Source organism: Carassius auratus, unplaced genomic scaffold (assembly GCF_003368295.1).
Source record: "Carassius auratus strain Wakin unplaced genomic scaffold, ASM336829v1 scaf_tig00001591, whole genome shotgun sequence".
NCBI lineage: Eukaryota > Metazoa > Chordata > Actinopteri > Cypriniformes > Cyprinidae > Carassius > Carassius auratus.
The window spans coordinates 1,185,885-1,208,433 of record NW_020523372.1 but is presented as its reverse complement, the minus strand read 5'-3'; the positions used below and the strand labels follow the sequence as shown (position 1 = coordinate 1,208,433).

The 22,549-nt window shown below is 37.8% G+C and overlaps 1 protein-coding gene across 1 annotated transcript in view; it reads left to right on the top strand.

Moving 5' to 3' along the window:
• Nucleotides 1–21,477, top strand: part of cpne5b (copine Vb) — a 144,067-nt gene extending 122,590 nt beyond the window's left edge. The window contains exons 14-20 of the mRNA XM_026242455.1: nt 5,029–5,075; nt 6,662–6,843; nt 7,181–7,308; nt 8,644–8,746; nt 16,777–16,834; nt 18,359–18,432; nt 20,090–21,477. Coding sequence (XP_026098240.1) covers nt 5,029–5,075; nt 6,662–6,843; nt 7,181–7,308; nt 8,644–8,746; nt 16,777–16,834; nt 18,359–18,432; nt 20,090–20,278 — 781 coding nt within the window. The 3' untranslated portion in view covers nt 20,279–21,477. The remainder of the gene's footprint in view (nt 1–5,028; nt 5,076–6,661; nt 6,844–7,180; nt 7,309–8,643; nt 8,747–16,776; nt 16,835–18,358; nt 18,433–20,089) is intronic.
• Nucleotides 21,478–22,549: the final 1,072 nt, after the last annotated feature.

The window sequence follows — 22,549 nt, the reverse complement described above, 5'->3', positions numbered from 1 at the left end:
GTGTGTGTTCACAGTGTGTTTGTGTGTTCACTGCTCTGTGTGTGTGCACTTTGGATGGGTTAAATGCAGAGCACAAATTCTGGGTATGGGTCACAGTATTTGGCTGAATGTCACGTCACTCACTTTTCACTTTTATTTTGTTGGAAATCAGCACATAAGTGAATATATGGTAATAGAAACAACACAAAACATCAGTATTATAGCTCAGCTCACAGCATGCCTCCAGGAGCTTGGGTTTTTCCGGAAAGAATCGAAAAGCAGTATTTTTCTTTTATAAATATGATAAAACTAAAGACTTTTTGGATATATGAAGGATTCAGCACTACTCTATAGGTACTCAAGATTAACATGAGATTAGGTGAAACTGTGTTATGTACCCTTTAAGCACTAGAGTCAGGCCCCTCTAAGGAACCTGATGACAATTCATACTTAGCTAAAGAAAACCCATTCATGGGGTCATGGTACGCAGCAATAGTGGCAACCTAGACTTTGATGGTGGAGATAGCCTTCGCTCTAGCCCTTGCTGTAGAAAGGAAAGCACGGCAACATCAGGGATCTCTAGGGGTCTTTTCGGCGAGAAGAACACCACTCGACAAACAGGTTCCACTTCAAGGTGTAAGTGTATCTCATAGACAGTACTCTTGCCGAAGTGATGGTGTTCACCACCTCCTGAGGTAGGACACTTAGAACCTCTGCCTCCTGTACAGGGACCAGACATGGAAATGGAATTTCCAAAGGTCTGGATGCAGGTGCCAAATGGTGCCCCATCTCAGTCAGTAGATCCTTCCTCAGTGGAATCAGCCAAGGAGGTGCTGTAACGAGAAGCACTAGTTTGGGGAACCGGGTCCGACTGGGCCAATACGGCACAGGCCCGGAATGTGAAAAGCATGAAGTGACCACAGAACCTTCTGACTCCAAAGGAGGAGGTGGCGGGCGAGTTGTGACATGCGATAGGAGTGCAGACCAGCTTGTCGGTTGATGTACGCCACGGTCGCTTTACGCCACGGTTGCTGTGTTGTCCGTTTAGACCAGCAAGTGCTTGCCTCGTAAGTGACCTTTGAGACAGTTCAAGGCAAGGCGCACTGCTAACAACTAGCAATTGATGTGCCAATGCAGCTGCAAGCCCATCCAAACTCCTGAGAATGCATGCCCGTTGTACAGCATGCCTGGAAATCTGGTCTAGGGGCACCCCTGCCTAGAGGAACATTAGATCTGAGCACGGGGTGAGGGTTTGGTGAAAGGCCAGTGTAACTTGGACACGGTGAGTGCCGTGCTTCCATGCCCACCTCGTCCATGAAGCAAGTCCTGGAGCTGTCTCATATGTAACAGGCTGGTGACATGCAGAAGATAGCTGTATTCGCCTTGCAGTAGATTGGCCAACCGCCATTAGAAGGAAATGAAGGCGTTCAAATGTGCCCATTCAGCCAGTGAGGTCTGTTCTAGCATGTCACACACGTTTGAGTTTCTGTGTATAATGTATTTCATGCATACTTTTGTAACAATCACTAATTCATTTATCGGTTACTTTTATCTGAGACGTCATAGCCATAGCGTGTTGCAGAGGGTTGCATCTTGCTTCGGATTTGACTGATAGACTCTCATTCTGGCATCACAAGCTTTGTGCTTTCTAACCATATCTCCACTTTTTTCTTCCTTTATGCTGCAATTATTCTGCTTGTCATTTGTACACATTGCCCTTTTTTTAATTTCCTTTTTTCACACCTCATGTGTATTTGCCACATGGTCTAGGCATTGATTTTCCTTTTATTCACCTCAGAGAACAGTGACAATTGTACACAGATTTTCATACTAAGATAGACACTGTCATAAGTGTGTAGAAATGTGTAAATGTGGCCATTTCTATTTGTACAAATTATGGATTCACAAGAAATATTTTGTAGCTTCAATTAAGCTAACAATAGATTTCCTGCTGGGGTTTAATATAAGCCACAGAGTTCAAAGACAAATAGTGTAATGACCATGAACTGAAGAAGAGAGTGGGGCAGAAGTTTTGAGTCTAATGCAAATTGACATTTAGGTGAATCCCTGTCAGTTTCGACTGACTGCCCCAGCATGGGCAGCCCTGATAGGGTTAGAGGGTTTACTGCCATTGGGTTGTGTAAACATCAGGAGATAGCCCGCAGGTTCATGCTCACATGGAGACAACACAATGAAATGTGAAGAAAACAACAGTGTGCGTGGGCGCGTTTTGTGTGCGCATGTGTATTCATGGAGCTGCAGCATTGTGTTTCAGAGCGCACACAGCATGTGGGATTGCTCAGTGGTCTGACAGACCATAAATTGATTAAGTCCTTGTCTAAATGAAAACAGGAAATTGCCACTTACAAGAGGAACCCTCTGCATTATTGACAAATATTGCTTTCTAAGTGACTGAGTTGGGAACAGCAATAGAGATGATGGCTAGAAGATGGAGAGAATTGGAGCACATCGCATCCGAGCTGCTCCAGTTTGGTATTAGATCAGCCACGAGGAGAGCCAATCAAATCTAAGACCTCGCCAAAGCTTGATGAAATGACCAGACAGCACTATGTTTACTGAGAGAAATCAAGTATGGCTCAGATAACATATTCTGCACACCCCAAAAGCAAGACAAAACAAAAGATAAAGGAAAAAAATGCATTATAAAAAATTATATACAGTTCAATACTTATTCACTATTGGTCAAAAATACCGTAAAACCGGACATATTGAGAATTATTATTTTAATAAAGTAAAGATTTTGTGTTTTTGCATATTTTATATTTGATAATTTTTCCTGTGAATTTTCAGTCTTTTTTCAGGATTCTTTAATGAATAGAGAGGTTAAAATAACAGCATTTATTTGAAACAGAAATCTTTTGTAAAATTATAAGTATCTTAGTGTCATTTTTGATTAATTGAATGTATCATCACTGAATAAAAGTACCAGTTTAAAACCAAAGCTTAAAACAATAGAAAACAATTTGCCACTGGGTTAAGACAAATATATTTAAGATTTATTTTTGTAAACTAGCCTCAAAATATCATGCAGATGTGCTTCTCATGTACATTCATCTTGTAAAAAATGTTATATTCTTAAGATTCTTTTTTCTTTTTTCTTTTTTGCTAGAAACAAAAACAAAACAAAACAGTAACCTTTTAATCATGAGACAGTTGAAGATCTTTTGGCCCTTGCCAATGAAGAACTGCTATGCTGAGCTCTGCATTCATTGCTGTGAGTGTGTGCAGCTGATTAGGCGCTGACCTTTACCTCTATGGAAATACTCATGGCTGAGTGGCAGATAACCTGTTATAATGTGCTCCGAGTCTCCGGCCAGCCTGTGCATCCCACGCTGGACCGGTTTTGACATTTCTATTAAGGCAGATGAGATTGTGCTGGCCAGGGTAAGAGTCTATTGTGCAGAAAAAAAGTCAAAGAAGATGTGATTAACATGTCACATTGCTGCACATAAAATTTCAATATATAGAACAAACAGGTCTGTCAGGGCTAGCGGTGGTGACGATTCTGTGGACCCCTGGCTGTTGAGGGCCCAAGGCTACTAGCCCTAGTCAGGCTACAAAAAGCTGTGTTACATTTGCGTGACTGCATTTGTGCAAGCCATTTATGATGTCACATGGGTCATAATGGATCGTGCAACACAAAATACAGCATTATCTGTGCTATGCTTTCCACTCCATTCCATTAGATACAGGTGGGGTTTCTATCACTATGTAGGGCTTCCCTGCCTCCCACAGCACTGCAGAAAACATTGCAGTTGACAAATGAGAGGGAGACACATAGTGGCATACATGTCTCTTGAAATCGATTCCTCTTGTCCTTCTGTTTAACCCATCCCAGGAGACGTATGTTGTACTTTACTAAACCCTAATGCAAGGCATCCTTTTTACAGCCTATTAAGTTTCTGGGCCGTGGAAATCCTGTAGTGCCACAGGCTAAAACGGCTGGCAGAACAACAGCACTGCTGAAAGTAGCTCAGGATTTGCTCTAATTTGAAATGGCACATTCATGATCAGACAATAGAAAACCAAAAAGAATATTGTTCAGTTTCATTTTCCTCCTCATAAATGTATAATTAAACAGTAATTTATGAAACAGTAATTCTAATTTAGAATGATTTTTTGATGCCGAGATGCATACGCTGGGACCCGAGAGTAAATGGCTTTTAACGAATTAATAAAGAGAATAATTACTCTCTGCGCTACACAGGGGCATGAGTCATGTATTAGCATGGGATTCTAAAGGTTAATGTAATTTTCTTTGCTTTTATTATGGATTTATCGATTTTTTTTCTTGTAACCCACTGAATCACTAATTGCTACTGTGTTTGACTTTTTGAGGAGGGGAGTTGACATGTTTTTATTAAGAAAATGTAATTCTTATTATTTCTATCATTTGAATTGCTTTGCTTTATGTGTATCTGTTTTATGTTAATGTTGTGGTTTGTTCATTTAGAATATTGTACTTTTACAAAACAGATTTGGCAATAATAACTTCTGTCTTGTCAGTTGGACGTGCATTTTTTTAAACTATATAGTACGTACTTTTAAAGTCTAAAATATTAGCCACGGCTAATTAGCATTGTTTAAAGTTAACCTCTTTTTATTCACTGCATCTTCTGCTAGAAAGCAAGTCATCCTAGAAGGTGCCTGTGGGATTCATTTAGTAGGTATCACTAAAATGCTGCACAATGTGATTTTGTGGCCGATGGGAAATCAGAAACACTGTGTGAAGGGATGCGCTAAAGGCAGGGATGCAGATGGACCTGCGGAGGCTGCATTACCCTGCTGTTTGAGTGCAGTACAACTAATGTGAGCTCAAAGTAATGCCTCTTCCTGATTATCCCAATTAGACTATGCAGCTGGGGTTGACTACACACATTAGCCATCATGTAGCCATGTTCGTGTACATGCTTGTGTGAGCGTGTTAGCATGTGCCCACACAGACCTGTCTCTATGCAAGCTACCAAATCACTGCAGAGAGGATTTTTGCTTACTCTTTTGTTTTCTCATTTCTGCTTCGTTTCCCAGGACACAGATCAATTTCACTGTGGCCATTGATTTCACCGCCTCTAACGGTAAGTAATTAGGTGGAGAGAATGGTATGTGACCTCTTAAAAGGTTGGGGAATCCAAACCCAATCTCTGGCCTTTCTCTACTGCTTGTGTCGCTCAATACACTCCTATTAGTCGTAGCTGGGCGGCCCCCTGTGCTATGGGACTGAACGGGGAGCTGTGTAAGGGTTTAAGTCATGCTGAGAGGTGGACCAGTTGGATAAAACAGTCTTAAATGGCCGACAGCTACACCAGCTGACAGTGAATACTACTCCCCATCGTTTTCGACACTGCACTTGCTGCAAGTGTTCAAATAATTAACTTTTTATAATTTTTTTTTTCTTTACGGCTTCAAAACATCTTTGAATTATTCAGCAAATTAACGAGATTTGTTGAGAACAGGGTACCGAGTAGATGTAAATAGAAGGCATTGTGGAGTTTGCTGAGAGATTTATTGAAGGTACTGTAGCTGCCTGCGGTGCAAGAGAGTTAATTTAGTAACAATGCAGCCATAGCTCAAGAACTGTTTGGATCCCAGCTGTTCTAACCCCAGAACAACATAAAAAAAATTAAACCTTGGAGTGCGCGTTTGTGCTTCTTAAATATATTTCTTGAATTTCTCTGGCAGACAAAGTAACTCTGTTCAAATACCAAATGAAATGTATTGATAATACCACGTCATCTCCGGATGCAAGCACTGCCACACATCAGCTGTAAATCTAAACTGTTATATTCAGTGATACTCTCTACACTGGATGTAGCTCGGCAAACAGGACCAGGGGTGTTGACCAGGGGAGGTGAAGGGGATGAGAAAACTGTACAAGGTTTCCAAAAAACATAGCTTAACCAGACAGATGTATTTGAAATGTTTGCTTTGACACATACAGTGTAAAAGGCCTCAAGCTATTGTAGTGGGTCACGACACAAATGAGACAGTGTTCATGCTTGTGAAGACACAGGATAATGCAACATCTTAACCTTCATAGAACCTCATAAGTGACTGATTTGAAGGGCTTTACCTTCAAAACCAGAAATAGCATTCTGTAAATTAAACAAAAATCTAAACTGATTACAGAGTTTGACAGCATGTTGCTAAGCTAAAACCATACTATTCTAATTAGCTTAAAAATACAAAACACACTAATATTGGATAAAATAATATATTTTTTATTTAAACTGAAATAACTATCTTACTCATGAAAGATGGCACAGGCAGATACGTGCAGTCTGGTAGCAATCACATAATTTACTACATGGCACAAGCTGATTGATCTCATTCTCTCATTTGCAAGCTTGCTTTTTCAACATTTAAATAGTCTGGTTCAGTGTTTTTTGTAAGCTGCAGCATGCATTCAGAGTTCCTCTTAAACCCTCCACCTCCTCCAGCTCCACCTGTCTAAATCTGTTATAGGATGTATGTATGTCCATTCATGCAGCAGCTGCATATCTCACAAACTCACATAAGTGTATCTGTTGGCAGTTGCAAATTTATACTTGCTCAGCAGCAAGTATCCCACTCATAGAAGATCTAGTACTTTACATTAACATTGTTTCTTAAATTGGTGTCTTAATATTTTTGTATAACTTTTTATTTGCTGTTAAATTTTCAGGAAACCCATCCCAGTCCACTTCTCTCCATTACATGAACCCGTACCAGATGAACGCCTACGCTCTGGCACTGAAGGCTGTGGGGGAAATCATCCAGGACTATGACAGTGACAAGATGTTCCCTGCACTGGGATTTGGAGCCAAGCTGCCCCCCGATGGACGGGTGTCTCATGAGTTCCCCCTAGTGAGTAAGCTGATGTTCATCTTCCTGTTGTCTTGAATTTCCTGAAAATCTCTGAGATTAGTCCAAAAGAGTTTGTTTGTGCCAAAAGTATGAGTTTACTTCAGTTTTTCTCACTTTCCCAGTCGTAAACTTGAGAGTATGAGATGCTTGGCATTGGTGCTCTGGAAGTGGTTTAATGATTCTGAGTTGAGACTGTATGGGAGACATCTATAATTGGCAACTTCTGCTGTCATATTGATTGATACAATCCATGTCTCTCTTCAGCCTTGTTTTTCTGTTGAACTTTGGTCGGCTTTAACAAAGACTCGCATGTGAACCATTGATTTCTGTCTTTCAGAACGGCAATATAGAAAATCCCTACTGTAATGGTATTGAGGGGATATTAGAGGCATACCATCAGAGTCTAAAGACCGTCCAACTATATGGACCTACTAACTTTGCCCCCGTCGTAAATCACGTGGCCAGGTATGTTTTTAAATTACTACATTTTTAAATGCAAAATCTGTTTTATTTTCAACTTATAATAATACATCACAATAAACACAGTGCACATTAACTATTTATTTATTTATTTATTGTAACTAAAAGTAAGATTGGTTTGATGGCAGGCTCGAAACATTAGAAAGTATTTTATTTTTTATTATTTTCAAGATTTAAGATTTAGTAATGTTGTTATGTGCTGTATTTTATGTTATTTGTTTTAGCAAATATTTATATTCGATTTCAGTTCATATTTATATATCATTTCACATAGTTGATTTTTATTGGCTTTAGTTATGGTTAATAATAACAACACTGTTTGTACAGGAAGTAAGAGAAAATTGTGGACAATTTTTTTTGACATCTCCAATCCTGAGTATGTGGTCAAAGTTTTGAGTAAAAGAATCTAAACACAGCATAAATTTATATTTATTTAACATCTAACCTCGCATTGCCCACTTTTGCATCATTTCAAAATTTACTCCATTAAATTGCCATTCAAATCGATTTTTTGTTTCCATGCAAAATGTCAGCCTCTTTGAGCTTTGCATGCAAATGATAGTTTGCCCAGATTTAGTGGAAATGCAATGCAAATTATTTTCTCCATGAATAGTGAAATTGATATTGGTTTAGATTTTCAAATGCATAGCATATGAACAACAGACACACTGAGAATCAGAATAAGCACGGCATGTTAAACTGCTTGGCTAAGCACCTTGACTGTATCTTTGAAGACACTTGAGATGATTTCCTTGGCTTCAGTTAGTTTGACTCTCTGATGTTCCATCAAAGATCTCTGTCTATCATGTCTGACCACGAAGGCCAAACACTCGGCTTTTGAACCTATATACTGTTTGTGTTAGTCCAAAAACTAATATAAGAAAGATGCTGACATGGAGCAAGTTTGTTATCCCATTGTAAAGCTCACAGCATAGGTGTCATAAAAGACTGACTAAGTACTGACTGCAGCTATTTTTTAATCATCATTTGAAAGGATAGTGGGTGTGTTTCCAGAAAAAAGGAGACAAAGTTATTGTCTGAAGACATCTCCACCCACTCCCTTATGTCACGCCATCACACAACCAAATCATTTCCCATCTGATTACACTGCATCATCCACTGTGGTAATTAAAAATGCCATCTTATGCAGATTTGAATTAGACTTTCTAAATTGAAGCATGATACACCTCCTCAGGCTCTGGCTCAGAGTTGGCGGCGGCATAGATTTATTTAAACAAGCAGAATATGTAAAATGCGTAATGTAAAGAAAAATCATCTGTCCTGAAGTGTGCATTGTTTTTGATTTTCTTGTCTCTAAAGATATGCAGCTGCTGTCCAGGACGGCTCACAGTATTTCGTGCTCCTCATCATCACAGATGGAGTAATATCAGATATGTCACAGACCAAAGAGGCCATTGTGAATGTGAGTATGACATTGAGTATGTCTCAACAGAACAGGCTGGAGAGGGTCCAGATTGCCACTCGGTTCCACTTTACTTCCTTTTCAGGCTGTATCCTAACTGAAATGAAACCTCATGAGTGAAAAGGCTGCAACTCCACACATACATTATTGAAAATAGATCTGTTCACAAAAAGTGCACAACAGATTGCTTTTGCATTGGCATGTAGCTAAGCTAAAGGCACAGATCTTGAAAAAGAATATTACACACCAAATACACACAAGTACTGGATGAATATTCAATTAGATAATCAATATTTCTCTGATTGTCCACCACTGTGGATTTATTTTCGAGCGAATCATAATGCATTCTGTGATTAATACACAGAATGCTTCCTTAAAATGTAGCCAAAATGAAGAATCTTAGGAGGCAGTGCACCTATAATGCATTCAAATGTGGTCTACAAAGGCACCTATCTAGGTTTCATAACCGAGCTTTTGTCTTCATCTTCAACCTGTACTGAACTATAATACGCTTGAGTACTAAAGCATCTCTTGTGGCTGATATGGGTTTTTATGATATACTGTATACTGTTATAATCTATTTAGGCTAATACATGCTAAATGGGTGACTTGTGTATTGAGGTCATAATTTACACTTAAAAGGTCAATTTCATCTCTGGCAGTGCATGTCATTCATCTAGCCTATGAACGGGCCCGATTTCCCAGCAGACTGGATTTAAAGGGAATTTGCGACTGTTACTCAGATTTTTAGAACAGCCACACCTTCCTTTTAAGATCTTGCCTGCTGCTCTTTCCCCAGCGGCCTGCGTCTGTCAAGAAGCCTCACATTTCCATCTCGTGTGACATTTAAGACCTGAATCTGCAAGGTAAAAATGGTGACCTATAGTATGGTGCAAACCTATGATTTTTTTATTTGTGTGTTCAAAGTAATTTTACATTTTTTGAATCTGGGTTGAATTTGGGTGTTTGAATTTAAACCAGGGATTTTCATCAAACCGTAAAGAATTTAAGATAATGGATCTTACACTGCAGTGCAGATCTGATTAATGATTTGAGGAGGTTTGAATCTGAAACAGGAGATATCAGCATAGAAAGCGATTAATCTAATCAAGGAAGGGGCTGCATCTCTTAATCAAATGAAAAGGTCAGGTGGTCTTGGTAACTGATTAGCTATGTGTGCATCAATTCAGTAATTATTATATTGAAATATGGAAATTTTAACTTTTTTATCATTTGGAATCTTTATCTCTATGGAACCCAAACCTGTCATCATATATTTAGCTTCTTCCAACATTCAACAGCTCTTCGATTGACTTTCTTTCTATATTAGCCAGAGTTATCTTATGGTTTCAGCCAACTAAGCGTATTGTTTTGTCATTTTTGAAGACGTAAAAAAAATATAATAATTCACCATGGTTGTGTTCCACAAAAGAAAGACGTTATACACATTTAGATTAGCATGAAAACGAGTAAAGGGTGACATTTTTTAGTGAACTATCCCTTTAAGCAGAAGTTGAAAGAAATTGTCATTCACAATAAACCATGAGAGGTCTCTTCGAATGGTACATTTTGAAGTAATCTTTTTTTTTTTCAGCTGCGCCGTGTTGATGGAAATGTGTCAGAAATGAAAGCTGTATCTGAAGTGCTAATACAATCTGCGTTTTGCTCTCAAGCACAGTATGATGGTGAACAATGTTCATAAGTGCTAAATCAACTCTAAATCTCATCATAATGCTGCTTGGAAATTCAACGTTGGACGTCTGTTAATGTGTCTCATTGAATCAGGTGTCCCTGCTCTTGTGCTCGGTGGTGCTGACTGGCAGGCATATGTTGGGTTAGTTTCATAACAGTGTGCGAAGTGTTCAGAGAAAACCTTGGAGGAACACTGACCTACTTCTCTCCTCTGCTCTGATTCAGATGCAGACAGATGCATGTATCATTCATGAAAGCTGTTACTCTAAGCAGCTGTTTGCATCTCATCCTTCTTGTTCGTTTAAAAACAGGTCATGGAGGATTGGACATTCGCCCACGCAAGGCCTTTTCGATCTAAGGGTGTTTCGACAACATCTCTTCACGTCCCACAACAGCTGACAGCATCCTGCTGTTAAGCTGTCTCATTAGAGTTTCAGCAGAGATGCGAATGTAGACATGTGGTGTGACATATGCGTATATAGCAATATATTTACAAAGAATGGTTTGGGGGGAAAAGTACATTGTCTTCCTTTTTTATTTGTCAGTTGCACATCAGATGTCGGCTTTATTTAGGGTTTGCAATATAGTTTCCTCTGCAGACGTCTATAATGTTTCACAAACCGTACATGCACTGAAACATTTCGCATTGAAAACAGTTTCCATGCAGAAATTGCTAGTAAATCTCACAATTAATTACAAAGAAACAAACACACTGAATTGAAAGACTGAAATAGTTTTTATCTATCTATTTATCTATCTATCTATCTATCTATCTATCTATCTATCTATCTATCTATCTACAGTATATTGAAAATAGCAGAGAACCTAGGACATATCCCTGTGGCACTCCACTACACATCATGTGTGGAGCTTACTGTACTGCAGTCTCTTAAAGAAATTGCTCACCACAAATCTTTAAAAGAAATATATTATACACATTCGGATTGTCATGAGAATGAGTAAATGGGTGAACTATCCCTTTAAGCTGAGTTTGAAACAAATTGTCATTCACAATAATTTGTGAGATGTCTCTGTGAATGGTACATTTTGAAGAAATCTTTTTTTTTTCAGCTGTGCTGTGTTGAGGGAAATGTGTAAAGGGACAGTTCACCAAAAAATAGCATCATATAAGTTTGAAAATCAGTTTTGATTTGAAAATATTCCTTTAAGTGTTATAAAATGCAGTAGTTTTGTGTAGGGCTCTGGCAGACTCTAATGAGCCTTGCATATTCATTTTCTGTCATAGATAATTAGCATTGAAAGCTGGAAACCTCCCATCCGTCAGCTGAAGACATGCTGCCTTTTTTTATTTGACATGGTAATTACGAATAACAATAGGCACGGGTGAGGGCTAATCGGGGAATGATAACGAGAAACAACAACATTACGAGCGCATTCATTTGTCATGTTAGACGTGGGCAGGCCTGCAATGATAAGCCAGTCAAGATGCTCGAGCAATAGCAGAGGTCCATTATCTGCCAATCAGATGACGTGCAACATGAAGGATGGTGGGATTAATCAATTAGACAGCTCTTTGTCAGATTGAACTGCCCGCTTGCTGTGTGACTGATGATAGGCTTAATAGAAGTTCCTGTCCTCAGTCACACCCTGACAGTATTTCATGCCATGTCTGACTCAATCCTGCTTTTTCTACCTTTCGTTAGAGCACGGGCATCATTAGTTTAGCCTCAAACTGTCTATCATGGCTCCAAGTAGAAATCTGTACAGTGTATTTTCCTCACTTACAGTAAGTATTCATACAGAAGACCTGGAAGCTCTGCTTGAAGGAATTCTTTTTTGCCAGACAACAGCTAACAACTCCATAAACAACAAAAAAATAATTAAAATAAAAAAAAATAAATGTTCAAATTTTCATCAATTTCAATTTCGAGGAGCGGGCACCGGAGAATCAGAAGCCCCCTCAGGGCTGGATGAGGGAATCATGGACGAAGGAGGGCAGGACGGGACCAGCGGAGAAACGGAGAGAGGAGTGGGGGCAGTTCGATCTCCAGATTCCCAGTCAGGGAGAACCCCCTCCTCGTTTTTTGCCCTTTTGCCACGCCATATTCAGCTCACCCTTAGCCGTGGTGCAGTGGGTGGAGCTCCTCTCCGCGCTCACACCATCCATGGCTTTCTCCCTCATGGCAGGTGGGAACCGGTGTTGCCGGCTCACACACCTGGACTGACATCATGGCCTCCAGCTTTGTGGCGTTCCTCGGCTCTGATGCTCTCTCTAGCGATGGCTCGTCGGTCGCGGTGGGCCCTGGCTCTCCATCAGCGGTGTGCTCGGGAATGTGCTCTGGGCATCAGGGAGATGGTGGGCTGGTTTCTGGGTCAGGAGTGGCACTGGCAACTAGCTCCTGGGAACTGCAGGGGTACGGAGATCCATTTCTTGCCAGTGTCCACTCCACAAAGTAAGTAATGTAATAGAACGCTCAGAGCATGTCGTCTGGATAGTTGTTGATGCTTGCCAGGACCCAGAACAGTGTGGTGTGGGTCACGAGCGATTTCTCCCCCTGCTCCAGCAGCAGGAGGAGGTATTCCGGGCCAAGGAGGGGATCCATAACAACAGAACAGAAGCAAAAGGACTGAGGGGAACCGGAAAACAAATGGAGGGTAGACACGCAATTTAAACTGCTTAGGTGGGGTCTTCTGTCACACTTGACTGCATGAGGAATGAGGAGACAAGGAGCACGAGTAACAATCTTTTGATTTCTTGAAACACAAGGGTAATCCAGCATAGGAGCAAGGAATATGACAGGTATGGATGGAGTCATGTTATAAACGTGCATGGAATGAGACAATCATCATGGGACACGGAATACATCAAGGGAAAACAACAAAATGAGTCCAGGGGGTGACAGTATATAAACAGCAACAAGTAATAAAAATATTAATTTTCAAATTTTCATCAATTTCATTGCAGCAGAATTTAGCTCCAACCATGATCAATCTCATCTACCTGTGGTTTTCTAATGATCCCAAAGACACTGATTAGCTTGTTTGATTAGGGTTAGAGCTTAGGAAAGTGGATCTCGTGGGCCAGATTTGAGGATCCCTGCTATTTATACTGTAAATCTAATTTTTATTTTATTTCCATGTTGAGTCAAAATATAAAAAAAATAAAGTTACTGTTCTGTAACATCTGTTCGATGCTTTTCTCATTTACCTTTAAACAGTATTTTGGTCTTTTAATTTATCATCCCATAATTATGTGCAATTATATTCATGTGCTAATAAAACAAATGATTCAAATATGTTAATCCCCCCCCACACACACACACACCAGAAAGCCCTGCAAATGTTTCTGTATGACCAACAAGTTTTGATTCTTACATTATCATGAGATTATTAATAAAACTATGATTGTATTGCTGAATCAAGTAATTAATACAAGTTTCAGTGGAGTGTGTCCATGTTAATCATGTCAGTAAAATCACAAGAAAACAAAACATAACAAAACAAACAAAAAACTAATTTGTTCATAAAAAATAAATCTTCAAAAAATGATTCAGAAATTATCCTTTTGTGTTCCAAAAGGGGAAAAAAATAACAGCATGAGGTTTTAAAATTACAAGAGGGTTAATAAATATTGATAGAATTTGTCATTTTTGGCCAAAATGTTCCTTTAATGTCCAAAAGCCAATTATATTCTCCAAACCATGTCTTTCCTTTAGCAGCGTAATGATAATTTCCTACAGCAGCTGGGTGCTGATGACATTACATTAGAATTCTCCCCAGACCAAATAACAATGCTGTAAGCAAGTGAGCGTGCAGCTTTTGTTATAAAGAAACACGGTTCAGGTAATTTGTGGGTTCTCAGAATACTTTTTCCCCCTCCCATTTTGTTTCTAATGTTTGCCTGCTTCTGCGTTCATATAGGCTAGAGTGGGGGTTCAGGACTTTGAAGAGCTGTTGTCAAGGAAACTATGGTGAACTAACAGACACCATTCTCATTTCTTCAAATCTGTCCTGTCAGTCATGACAGAAGAAGATGGTACAAATGGGGCAACCGACTTCAATTATTCATAGTGCCCTGCCTCTCTTTTATGACATGCAGGCATGACAGGACTGTCATAATCTCTGCACTGATAATTTAAGATTGTGGAAATGGGCAGCCCCTGTCAGTAACAGTCCATTTGTTGTTATGCTCTTGAAGAGAAAGATGAAGATTTGATGCTGTCATAAGAGCAGCAGGAAAGTTTTTATTATGAAACATCTCAAAAGGGCAAACTGCATTATTATTTTGTGCTGCTATGACAGGAAGTAGAGCTTGAAGATTATGCTTTTGTGGGGTTTTATTAATTTATACTTACACATAACAATACCACATGCATTAAATAATTATTAGGCAGCATTATTAGGCTTGTTTTCTTTTACTAATAAAATGAGCATTAAAAAAAAAGTCTAAAGGGGTCCTTTTCATTTTTACTTTTTCAACTTTAGTTAGTCTGTAATGTTGCTGTTTGAGCATAAAATAGATCTCCAAAGTTACAAAGCTCAAAGTCTACTTCAAAAGGAGATATTTTATAATGAACGATATATGAGTGCTGCCAATCACTACACACGGGCCAAGCTAACCAATCACAGCAGATTTCGTATTTCAGAAGGCGGGCCTTCATTATATACAGGAACATTTTGAGCAGTTCATGCCAGACTGGGGACAGAGGTGTTGTAATAATGCTTTTAGAACATGAGAGCATGTTCTACACCCCCGAAACAAAATCAAGTGTTTGTAAAAGAGCATAATAGGACCCTTTTAACTCAGACTGAGATGTCAAAAATTATTATTATTATTAAATTATTTCCAATGAGAGATATTCAAAACTAATGCAATACAGAAAATGCAATGTTAAGACATGACCATTGGACAGCAAATGCTCACTGGTGCAGTGGGGTCCCATTAACTTTGCAATTTCTGTATTGCATTAGTTTTTAATATTTCTCATGGACATTTAAGTCTTTTTGTTTACTTTTCAGTCTGAGTTAAACCACTTTTTTGACTAATTTTATGAGTAAAAGAAAACATGCCTAATAATTTTGCACACCTAAATATAAGTAGTTTTTCACTTCGAGCATAATAATGAATCATGTGGTGAAGTAATAACTGATTATGTTTGAAATAAAGCAATAAGAAGAGTAACGTGACTACTTTTAAAAGGAGTAATTATTAATCAATAATTTAATTTAGTTTTCAGGTGTATTCAATACTCAGTTCTACAGTAATAGTATTTGTACTCCAAATTTAACAATTATTTTTAAAGATAGCTAGCACACTTCTGTGCTACTTCTGTGATAGTTAGCACACATTCTGCCAAGAGTATGCTATAACTATATAAGGCCATGCTAGCAAAGTTGCATTTAACTGGATACTGTAATTAACATAAGATTGTTTATTGATGCTTTCCTGTCAGACATTTATTTTTTTCTGCATACAAGGTTGTAATGGGGGTCAGATTTGATTTAGTCATTTTGTCTGGCTGTTGTGGTGTAAATAGCTGTGCTGTGTGGCCTCTGCTATTAAGACCAAATAGTCACTCTGAAACTACTAGCCTTTAATTAAGCAGGACACATAAATAATGCAAAATTGCATTTGTGGTATATGAGTGTGCTGTATATGAGAGGAGGAATGTTTGGTTGTAATTTTCACAGATATCTGGAGGGGGAGTTGGTGGGAGGGCTGTTAGAGAAGCGGGTGTTGTGGTGATCATACTGGCCCTGCCTCTCTCTCCCTCTGCTCACCCTCTAGAACACCCTCTAGAACCCTTGAGAGTGTTCTGTTCCATCACTATAAACAGCTAAACAACTCCTTGCTGGTAATATGGCATATGTTTACTTATATCTATGTTGGCGCCAGCAGCTCCTGATTTATTAAAGGTAAATAATGTGTCCGCAGATATCACTGTAATTTATTTGAAATTACATCTATCTATCTATCTATCTATCTATCTATCTATCTATCTATCTATCTATCTATCTATCTATCTATCTATCTATCTATCTATCTATCTATCTATCTATCTATCTATCTATCTATCTATCTACAGTATGTTGAAAATAGCAGAGAACCTAGGACAGATCCTTGTGGCACTTCACATTTTACTTGTGATAAATGAGATGACTCCCCATTTAAATAAACAAAATGATAGCTATCGGAAAATTTGTGATTTGGTAGTTCCTATCTGTCTGTCTATCTGTCTGTCTGTCTCTCTGTCTGTCTGTCTGTCTTACTAAATGAATAGTTGTATGAATGTAATGGGGTTTTACTTCGTAAATGTATACATTCTGCCTGTTTTTCAAGTATATCACAAAGAACATAAATATTGTTTTGCCATCAGGCTGCCAAGCTTCCCATGTCCATCATTATTGTTGGAGTTGGACAAGCTGAATTTGATGGTAAGCTTTTTTTAATTTTTTTTATTTAAGGGCTGTCATTTTGATATATTAAAGATGAATATTAATTATTTGTTTCATTTAATCAAATTACCATATTATAATGTATTTATTTATTGGAGAACTCTAACTTTTACTTTTTAGAATAAAATCAACATTTAATAAATGCATTTTTTTTTCTTCTCTTTTTTGAATGCCAAGACGTTTATCAAATTAAAATCATCAAATCAAATATTTAAGTTTATTTAGTTGGTGCTCTATAACTCTATTTTCAGCTAAAACTTTTTTATGCATATTGGTCATTCATTTACCTAATAACCTGAAAATGTAAACTTTTGAAAATGGGTTTCAAACTGAACATTTCAAAGTGCACAATAACGTTGTCATCTCTGTGTAAACTATGAAAACAAGTCATGCATATATGTATGACATGTTCAGTTTTTTCTGTACGTTGTGCAATGATTGTCATGTAAACATACATGATAACACTTTACTTAAAACCTTTATACATAATGCATTATAAAATATTTAATGCAGTCATTATGGCTTGTAATGTACCTAATAATGTATCGTGTGATCTTATAAATAATAATGACCACAGTTATAATATGTTATAATGCTTATCTATTCATTGTTACACCTTTAGAATGTATAACACATTAAAACATGACATACAAACCTTCAAATTTATTAATGTATTTTAACTTTGGTTTACAATTATTTATGAAAAAAATTATGCATTGCAGTGTACATTGTAAATACCTCCATAATGCACTATTCATAAAGGCTTCAAGTTAGATTTTACCACATACCCTTAATACCAGCTTTGTGCCCCTGAAACTGTTTATAGCAATTAGTCAAATAAGTGCTTTGATAGCAATTAACAGGGTATTTTCTCGGCTGTGTGCACAGTAGACGTAATCTAGAGATCATTTAAAGAGACATGGTCTTAGCTAATCACAGAGCGAAAAGTAATTACCAGTTATATTGTGTGGGTATTATTAAGTACATAGCATCATGTCAGGGCATGTAGTGATCCTGTCAGAACATTCAGGAATTTGAGAGATTTTATAGATATTGAAATAGGGCTTTCTCCCAGAATAACAGCATACCTCACATACACAGAGGTGGAAGATCAGCTCCTGTCAGATGAGGTGAGCAGGTCATGTTGAGAGGGCCTGCTGTTTGAGAAGAGTGTAATGAAATTACAGTATCTATGTGCAGTCAAGTTACAAAGATCAATTAAATGTGGTTTGTGCCAAAGCAGTACTGTACTTGATGATGAAGGAAATGATGGCCTTAGTAATTTTGAGACTTAAAATTATTTTTTCAAATGAATGTATCACTGTGAATACAACAAAAGGAGTAGTTCAAAAGATGTTGTCATTATTTACACACCTTTATACAGTATAATTTTATAGCAGCATTCATTAAAATAAAAATGAAGAGTAATATTTAATTGTTATTTAAATTAATGTATAAGCACAGGTCCAGTGATGTACTTATACTTCATGTCTTTTCCCACAGCTATGGTTGAGTTGGATGGTGATGACATCAGGATTTCCTCAAGAGGAAAATTAGCGGAGCGAGACATTGTCCAGGTGACATCAGTAGTAGTCTGCTTTTATTGATACAAGCAATGCTCTTTCAAAGCTTGCTTAAACCACAAGTATGCTATGTTAACGTTCAGGTTTTAAATAGCTGTGACTTAATGCCTCATGTCTCTTTCTTTCAGCAATTAAATCCATTAAGCATGGGCATTTGAATTACTAATTCAGTCACTGTGGAATCAAGCCCTCGTGTAACCGCTCCACGCCATAAACCACATTATTATAAAGCAATTCATTATGCAGGTCCCCTATGAATGCAACCTGTCATTAGTAGTAATAAGAACATCTCTGGCTACTGAGTCACAGACAGCGAGCAAAGTGAAGAGATTTCACTCTTGAGGCACTGTGTTTTACTCAGGAAGAAAGGATGAGTATATTTTGAGAAATTGTTGTCTTTCCCATAAATTCCCACAAATGGAAGAAGGAAGAATGTTTGAATAGATGCTTAAATGGATTAGTGGATTGACCTAATACATAGACGATAGATAGACGAACTGATATGGAAAGGATCTATTACTAAAGAAAAATGTAAATAAACTGAGAATGGATGAGGAAGAATGCAAGAAAGGGTGAATGGATGGTTTGATGGATGGTTGGATGGATGCATTGGGTGGGTGGGTGGTTGGTTGGATGGATGGATGGATGGATCGGTAAGAATGCGTTAGGTGGATGGATGGATAGATGGCTGGATGAAAGGAAAACAAATTAAGGGATGGATGAATAAGAATGCATTGGGTGGATAAAATGATGGATGGCCAAACATCAAGGGATGGATGGATAGATGGTTAAGACTGTAATGGGTGAATGGATGGGTAAAAATGCATTGGGTGGATGGATGGATGGATGGATGGATGGATGGGTGGATGAATGAATAAATTGGGTTGGATTAAGGGCTGGATGCAAGGGGAAGAATGTATTAATGATGAATGGATGTTTGGGAAAAATGCATTAGATAGATGAATGAATGGATGGATGGATGGATGAATGAATAAATTGGGTTGGATTAAGGGCTGGATGGATTAATAATTTGGGTTGGATGATTGAACTGGGAAAGGAAGGTGCATTGATGATATAATATGAATGAATACAGTATATTCATATTTATCTATACTTTTTTTCATATCATCAATGCACCTTTCATCCCCATTGTCGGTCTGAAGATGAAAATAATGTGGGATGAAAGGAGGAATGAACAAATAGTGGCATGGATGATTGGGCAAAAATTAAGGAATGGATGAATAAACGTTGAATGGAAGGCAGACTTACAGGTGTGCCACAAGATGACTTAAAATTAATATATTAATAAATAGTGCAGTGTATTAATGCATAGTTTCAGTTTGGATAATGTAACACAAGCATAAGCAAATATTATTTTCTAATTGATCGAGAATGTTCCACAATATCAGCTATGTAACTAACATTCAACATTCAGAATAATAAGAAAGATCATAATATTTAAATTAATAATCTAACACCAACAATAACTGAGGACCAGATCAGCTTTTTAGAATGATTTCTGAAGAATCACTGAGTAAAAACTCTTATATTGAGGGGCCTTTGCATATTGGACACATGGGGATTTGAATCAAGACGCCCCATATAACTGGATGGATGAATAAATGTGCACGTTGCTTCCTGTCTCTTACAGTTTGTACCATTTCGGGATTACATGGACCGTACGGGAAACCACGTGTTGAGTATGGCGCGACTGGCCAAAGACGTTCTGGCTGAGATTCCCGACCAGTTCATTTCTTACATGAAGAGCCGGGGAATCAAACCCAATCCGGCGCCGCCTCCGTACACACCGCCAGGACACACACATCACACACAGATCTGAGCGAACGCTCCCAAACCGGCTTTAACAAAACCGCTCCTCTTTCTGGAGTCATGGGATAGCTGTACCAGAGCTTTTAGGGTTTAGCTCCCAAGACACTCTGAGGTACAGTGGCATTTCTGTCTGTACCATTTATATTTCCTGCCCCGTTCATTTTTTTTTTTTTTCCGGAAGGAGGGTGTGATCCACGAATCTGACCCAAGGGCATCTTTTTTGTTTGTTTTGTTTAAAAAATATCTACATCTTGGCCTGTGACTGTTTCTGTTTCTTGTGGATCAGTTGACAAGTGGACAAAGAGCAGGAGGAGGAGAAGGAGGAGAATGTTTGTGGTTTCAAATTGTGCCTGTCTGTGACTGTCTTAGTGTACCAGGACAAGTGTGCCCCAATCTGACATTTGACCTTAATTCACATAGGTATACCAGAGTGTGTGCTTTACAGTAATATTTTTAGATTTGTATCACTTTAATTTCATATAAGATCAGGCCTGTGTCCATATCGGTTTATTACGTTAAGCATTGCTTTTGATATTTGATTCTCCGTCTTTATCCATTATGATTGAGGAAAGCATGCATGCGTGAGAAGAGGCTAAATCAATTTCACACATGGCACCTGCCTAAAGTGACTGTAGAAGCACAACTTCTTCAATAATCAGCATTACACTCGCTCATGTGCTTTTGTAAGAATGCATAGGGGCCATTTTGGCCGACCCTGCGTAAGCGCAGCACAGCCGATATGGTTCCTCTCTCCCTTTCAGGCAGAAATGAGGCCTGGAGTGTGCTCAGAATGGTGTCACCCACTCAACCGTAGTTCATTCACCAATTCAATTTTGTCAAGAGGCTTTTAATCAAAGAAGAGTGCCTGATGTATCTGTACTCTGCCAGTATACGGCTGAATGGAGAAGCTTGTGTCATTGAGCACATTACAGTCCTGTCTGGGTATAATCACCATGAGCATTTAGTCCAGTGACTGTGTATGGGATGTTCATTATCACCAGATGTATTTCTGCCAACCCATAAGGCTTTGACAGAGTATCAAAGCATCAGAGGCTTTTCATCCCCCAGATGTCGTTAATGTATTTTATTCTCTCTATTTTAAAATTCTAAATAATGTTTTTTTTTTTTTTTATTCAAATCAGTTAATTAATTGATTTGTATTTATTCCACACATTTCATTATGCTTTCATGATTTGTCAGTTATTATTTTTTAAATTAACAATGATCATTTTACACACCATATACTACATTAATACACTACACTGTCCTTTCTGATGTCATTAATGCATTTTATTCTGTATATTTGTGTGTTTATCCACGTTGTTGTTTTTTTCAGGTTTAAATCGGTTGACTTTCTTCAGATTAATACATTTAAAAAAAAAATTCAAATACATTTTAGGATTTTACACATCATATACCACATTAATAATCAAATAAAAAAAATCCTTTCCATTTTCCCCAAGATGTCATTAATACATTTTATTCTGTCTGTTTGTGTGTTTTTCCAGCTAAATTCTTAGTTCTAAATAATGTTTAGTTCAGTTGATTTTCTTAAGTTGAACTGATTTTTATTTAATGCACACACTATTATTTTGTATTTTGCTCTTTAAGTAAATTATAAAATTAATAAATTATTAAAATGAAATAAATAAACAAACAAATAAATAAATAAGCAGGTAAACATTTATCCCAAATGATTACATTAAAATGCTAGTGAGATTCCTGAAATCAGTTTAACTATGCATATCATCATTTTTTCATCATCATCTACCATTTTAAGATATTTTAATGCAACACTGACACTTTGTATTACAAAACAGTTTTACATTTAACACAAAGTCTAACTGCCTAATTTTGGTTTGGAAAAACAACAAAACATTTTAACTGAAATAACCCACAGTCAAAAATGTCAGTTTACATTGCTGCAGTTTCGCCAAAGAAGGTCCAGAGATCATCTTGGGAACTACTGATGTGGGATGAATAGGTTGTTGCGACACTAATTGTATTCCTCCATTTTAATGCATTCAAATTAATTATCTTTTCTCAGTAGCAACCCCACACTATTAAATCTGTTCATCAGTTATTTTTCATTTTTGAAGTCAGTGACATCAATTCCTTTTTTTATTTTTCGGGTAGAAACGTCATTGTTCATGTAATATCTGATCGAAAGCTTGGATTTACTGAATTAGCACAGAGGAGGGCAAATATCCTGTGAGTTTATCTAGAAGTGCACACAAAGGAGGTTCAAGCTTTTTGCATATTCGATAGTGGGATTTGATAG